The sequence below is a fragment of the Astatotilapia calliptera genome, chromosome 14 (genome assembly GCF_964374335.1).
Source record: "Astatotilapia calliptera chromosome 14, fAstCal68.1, whole genome shotgun sequence".
In the NCBI taxonomy this organism is placed as follows: Eukaryota; Metazoa; Chordata; class Actinopteri; order Cichliformes; family Cichlidae; genus Astatotilapia; species Astatotilapia calliptera.
Genome location: NC_137435.1, coordinates 35,641,468 through 35,647,211, shown reverse-complemented (window position 1 = coordinate 35,647,211; position 5,744 = coordinate 35,641,468). Strand labels below are relative to the sequence as shown.

General features: G+C 41.3%; 1 protein-coding gene across 1 annotated transcript; it reads left to right on the top strand.

Moving 5' to 3' along the window:
- Nucleotides 1-982: 982 nt before the first annotated feature.
- Nucleotides 983-5,412, top strand: dhrs13b.2 (dehydrogenase/reductase (SDR family) member 13b.2). Its single transcript, XM_026191288.2, has 8 exons — nt 983-1,133; nt 1,255-1,428; nt 1,500-1,775; nt 1,924-2,253; nt 4,394-4,741; nt 4,818-4,907; nt 5,042-5,061; nt 5,173-5,412. Exons 1-8 carry the CDS (start codon nt 1,088-1,090, stop codon nt 5,185-5,187), a joined length of 1,299 nt encoding a protein of 432 aa, XP_026047073.1. The 5' UTR covers nt 983-1,087; the 3' UTR covers nt 5,188-5,412.
- The last annotated feature ends 332 nt before the right edge of the window (nt 5,413-5,744 follow it).

Here is a 5,744-nt window from a genome sequence, read left to right as displayed (position 1 = left end):
ACTGGGATTCAATAAAGCAATCAAGTATGGGATATTTGTTTGGACTCTGTTGTTGTCAGGGAATACTGTATCCACAAATGTAAATATTTTAAAACCAAACAGTGAAAAACTGATTGCTTAATGAATTTAAATTCTTGAGTAAATTGCTAAAACTTGCAAGTGATAGGAAAGCCCTTACTTTAGAATAGAATAGAATAGAATAATCCTTTAATTGTCCCAGAAGGGGAAATTTGGTTGTAACAGCAGCAAGAAAAACACATACTGTATACAAACAAATAGGACACACAGGACACAGAACAGAAGCATGCACATTTTTTTTTACATATTTACATCATGGACAATAGTTACCAAAAACAGAGTATTGTACAGTTATTAACATTAAATAAAAATAAATACAGAAGTTGCTTTACCTGGCCATTTTAAATTAATTTGAGACAAGTTACTGCTTTCTGATAGTTTATAACTTTGTTTTAGCTTCTTAAACACACAGTTTTTACACATGATTTTTATTTGATGAATACTCTAAGTTTCTTGTCTGTTTCTTGTGCTATTGTTCATGAATAAAAATTTTTGTAAAAAAAAACAAAACAAACAAAACCAAAACAAACAAAAAAAAAACCTTCCTGTGCTGTGGCTGTGGATGTGCTCTGGTGCACTCACAGCAACACCTCAGGTCAAAGGCAGTACTACGAGTTTGATGGCGTAAAAAAAAATGGAAGCATAACCTACAGTTGACTCGTTGAGACGTGTGGAGAAACCTCTGTAGAAATACAACTGTGGGCATGATTATGGATATTTTGTGAGTAACTTGTCACACAGTAGTGCGCACTGGACACAGCCAGATTACTACTAAACAAAACAATAACTAGGGGTTTTAACAATCTAACGTTGAAACTAGTGCAATTTAACGGCGAATATTATTATAATTTCATATTTTCCCTCTTACTTTGTGTGCTGCTTGTCACGTGATCGGAGCGTCTGCAAAGCCAGTTTTTTTTCCTTGAAAATGAAAGTGAAAGTATCCGGAGAAACTTCGAGTGGCAACCGAACTAAAGGGGATTTTCTGCGGGGTCACCAATGAAGAATCATGGGTTTAATCTTAAATATCCTTATTTACTTGTATCTAAGTGCAGGTGAGTTATTGTGCAAGGCTTTGTCACCGCGTTTTTAGAGCTAGTGTGGACGCTACACTCGACTGCATGAATGGAATCATATGCTTAATGATGATATTGTGCATATGTCTGTGTGATTTAGGTGTGTGGAGTATCCAGAACCCGTGGCTGCCCTGTCAGTTCACTGACGAACATGTGTTTACTAATAATGAGGGGCACACTGAGACTCGACTCATCCACAGAGAGGCTATGCTGCAATTTGGTCAGAAAGAAGATGCTCCTGTTAACCCAAACGCCATCACTTTATTAATCACTGGTGAGTTACTGCAGGCTGCATGAGGAGAAGGCTGAAAGACATTTGATTTGACTGCATGTGTCCTATTCTAGGATCAAAGTTGGACCTGAGGCGGTATGTGGAGGGGGTGGAGGAAGAGCAGCTGGAGTGTGAGCTACGCAGATACAGCACAGAGGGCATTTATGTCCGCTGGCCTGTCATGGGCGCCCTAGAGTACAACCGCTGGTTCCTCTGTACCCTCAGACACAGCAGGGGCCTCTTTACAGTCACTGGTTTCCTCAGGCACCCCTCTGACCAGCCTCCCCCAGGAGAGCAGGACTACCGCAAATGGCCCCCCATCCCTGACAGAGAGGTTCTCACCACCACAGGTAAACTCACCATATGAGGATTTCAGAATCAGAAAATTATATCTATCATATGATACTTATTGTTGATGATGCATGTGTAGTTATGGGACATGGTGGGCCACTTGTTTTGAGAAATTTGTGCAGACAGTCACCAGATCTGTTTCCACAGTCGCCATGGTCATCAAAACAAAGACTCCTTCAGTGAAAGCAGGCCTGATGTCCCAGCAAAAGCTCCACTGCCAGTTTGACGTTGACCACAAGGGTGCCAACATCACTGTGGAGTGGCACTGGCAGCACCGGGGAGAGAGGAATAAACTCTTCAGCTACACCAGCCGCACCGGGCACACCCAGGGGAGCGGCGTTGGGCTGAAGGCTCTGGCGACTGGCGATGCCACCTACACCCTCCCCCTGTCTAAGATGAGCAGTGAAGGGACCTACATTTGTTCAGTGTCAGTGAATCCACTGTTTGGCAATGTGGACATAAATCTGCACATCGAAGGTGAGGAAATCAGATGACACAAAGTACTAATACTAATTCTGCCTGTTACATTAGTTAAACTGAAAAATGGATTATAAAGGGGACTGATTCTGTTTTTTTTTTTTAGTTTTTCTGTCATACTGTTCCATATTAAACATGGTCAGATTTTCAGATTTTCATAACAAGTATCCATATCTAGACTTTAAACAGTTTTTCTACTTTTAGATCTGTATGAAGTCAGTGAGAGTGGATATCCCTAATGTGGTTGTAAGGAGAGAAGCCCAACCCATCCACTCTTTTAATCTTTTGTTCATAAGGTCCAACCAATCAGAAGAAACTTGGTGTAAAGGGGGAGGAGTTAGCGCTGAAGAGCAATTTCAAGACCCAGTTAAATCAAGATTATTTTGAACTGTGCATCATGTAAAGCTGCTCTACTGTACAGCAAGAATGAAACAAATGGGGCTGGAAATTAGTTTAATGGGTTCCCTTTAGTTAGGGATAATGGGCACTTGAATGGACAGTGGACCCTGAGAACTTTTAATGAGCCTCAGCTGAGATTTCATCTACTTTCATTTCATGCTCTTCACAGCTGACACCACCAGCTCCTTTCAGTGCTTCATGCTCAGGCAGCATATTACCTGCCCTTCTAGGTCCTGACTTCATCCAAACATTGCCTAGCGTTGTTTGACATAAAGTCAGCTAGGCAAAGACTCTAATCGGCCACTGGAAATGTGAAGAAGAGCTTTGAAGAAGAAGTTTTAAAAAATACAGTTAAAACTGTATTTTTATAAATGTTATAGTTATCCTGCTGATAAATGGTAAATGGCCTGCATTTGTATAGCGCTTTTCTAGTCCTAAGGACCCCAAAGCGCTTTACACTACATTCAGTCATTCACCCATTCACACACACATTCACACACTGGTGATAGCAAGCTACATTGTAGCCACAGCTGCCCTGGGGCGCACTGACAGAGAACAGCTGCCGGACACAGTCTCTGACCACCACCAGTAGGCAAACATGGGGTTAGTATCTTGCCCAAGGATATTTGGCATGCAGCCAGGAGGCAGCCTGGGATCGAACCACCGACCTTCTGATTAGTGGCTGACCTGCTCTGCGAGAACTCCCCCATAGCCATTCATGCTACAACAATAAAATAGCAAATAAAAAATTAAATGACAGAAAAGTTACTGTATTTTTACTGTCTGCTCTAGAAATGTCAGCTTTTTTAAAAAACAAAACAATGCTTCTAGAGTAAAATAAATAATAAAAATAGGAAATTTAACTTTCTGCCTTATAATTATAGGGCACTACAGGTAAGGAGCTACCAGAGTTTTCTGTAATGTTACACTTTAAAAAAAAAAAACTTAAGCCAAAAAAGTTGCGCTAACAGATTAATGTAGTTTATTAAAGCAGTATGTTGTATGTCTCATGTAGAACAACAGAGATGTATTGTTGAAATTAGTTAAACTCATTTACACTGATAGAAATGGTAATTTAACTGGTCCAGCTCGCTTAAGATCAAAGTGGGCTCTATGTGGCTCAGTAAGTTGTGTCTTACTGTCAACTTTTACAAATATTCAGAAATTTCAAATGTCTCCAATTCAAATGATCATCAGGGATCACAAACACTTTTCCTTATGACGGCCCTATGACAGCTATCCAGCCCCCCCAGTTTATCCTTCATTGCTCCTTCACAGAGACCACACCTCTTGGCTACTACTACATATAATCACTGAGTTATTCTTCTCTAACTCCAGCTGAGTTACACATTGTTCTCATTCATTTGTTATATTGTTAGCTTGAAATTAAAGCAGTGGCTTCCTGTGTCAGTTATATTCACAGCAACAGTCAGTTCAAGCTGCACTTGGTGACAGTGGGGAGGAAGAACTCCCTTTTAACAGGAAGAAACCTCCTGCAGAACCAGGCTCAGGGAGGGGCGGCCATTTGCTGCAACCGGTTGGGGTGAGGGAAGGAAGACAGGATAGACGACATGCTGTGGAAGAGAGACAGAGATTAATAACAATTATCCATCCATCCCTCCATGATGGTTAATGAAATTCACGTGTGATTTTTTTAATGTTTCCATCACTTAGAACACAGAAGCTGTGGATTCATACATTTGGGATAACTTTTTACATTTTCCATTCTTTCTCTCCTAAGAGCCTCCTCGTGTCTCCCTCAATGTGGGACCCACCTTCTCACTGCAGGAGGGCCAGGAGCAGAAAGTTGTGTGTGAGGCAAACAGCTATTACCCCCTGGATGTGGAGATAGTTTGGTACGAGCAGGACCCGGCAGCGTCAGGCCAGAGGGTTGGTGCTCCTCTGCCCAAGGTACTGGATAACATCCTACTGTCCAGCCACAAACATAACCAGGACAGGACCTACTCGCTGTCAGCTTTCTTCTACCTCAAGGCTTCGCTCAGGCAGTCTGGCAAACAGTTTACTTGCAGTGTCTCTCATCACTCCCTGAAAGTGCCCATCAAAAAGAGCTTCATTCTGAATGTGGAAGGTGAGAGACGTCTCAGTGTAATACTGTAAACTATCAGTAGGGAGCAGCAGAGTCTCATGTGTGTTATCTGTTTCAGAGCCAGGGAGCTGGATGTTTAACATTGTTCTTGGTTTGATTGTAATCCTGTTGGTCATCCTGTTTGTAATGCTGCGCTACCTGCACTCAGGTGAGTGATATAAACAGGCCGCAAACCCACCAGCGCTTCCTGGAAACATATACAGCTTACATGTGTTAGCTGTTTGTGGAGCTACATGAGGTGTTGATGTCCTAAAGAGTAATTCTCATTTATTTTCTCCACAGTAAGGAAAAGGGCAGTAGAGGTAAGATTATATTATTTAAAAAATGCATTTGATGTAATGACACCAGTCACAATGATATTTAATTACCTTTGTTTTCAATGATGTGTGTGTTTTTGTGCCTGTCACGAGCAGAAGAAGCCATACTGAGCAGCGCTGATGGCCTGAGCAGAGCATCACACCCATCAGTGAGAACAGCAGCACCCCCCCATCTTTTTTTTTAATTTTAGAAATGCTGAAATGCTTGATTTTAGTTTTTAGGTATATTTGGGTTTCTGTGAAACTGATTGTTTTTGTGTTGCACTGATTTAAGTTTAATTTCATGGACTCTGAAAGTCTGATTGTTTTGTAGTAAACCACGTCCATACAACCTAAGTCCGCCCCTGCTGTGCATTTCCTCCTATTTGTAATTAACTGGGTTTGCTTGGCTATCAGTGTGTTCTTGTGTTTATTAGAATCCTGAGAGAGTCCTATTCATTTTCCTGTTTTCTTCTTACTATAATATTAATCTAAATGCCTTTTCTTTTACCCCAGGAACAACAAATTAGCAGGACAGCACTGCTGCTAGGCAATGGCTATATTCACATGTTTATTCATGTGAATCATCATCCACTAAGAGACACCTTAAGCCTATTATTATCAGGCTTAAAGTTGTTTGGCGCAACCCACAGACTGTATGTAAAAGATGGATGTAGCCACAGTGATCT

Coding starts and splice junctions, on each gene's coding strand:
- dhrs13b.2 (XM_026191288.2), top strand. CDS start 1,088: ATGGGTTTAATCTTAAATATCCTTATTTACTTGTATCTAAGTGCAG. Junction 2,254..4,393: donor CATAAATCTGCACATCGAAG/GTGAGGAAATCA, acceptor TTCTCTCCTAAG/AGCCTCCTCGTGTCTCCCTC. Junction 4,908..5,041: donor GCTGCGCTACCTGCACTCAG/GTGAGTGATATA, acceptor TTTTCTCCACAG/TAAGGAAAAGGGCAGTAGAG.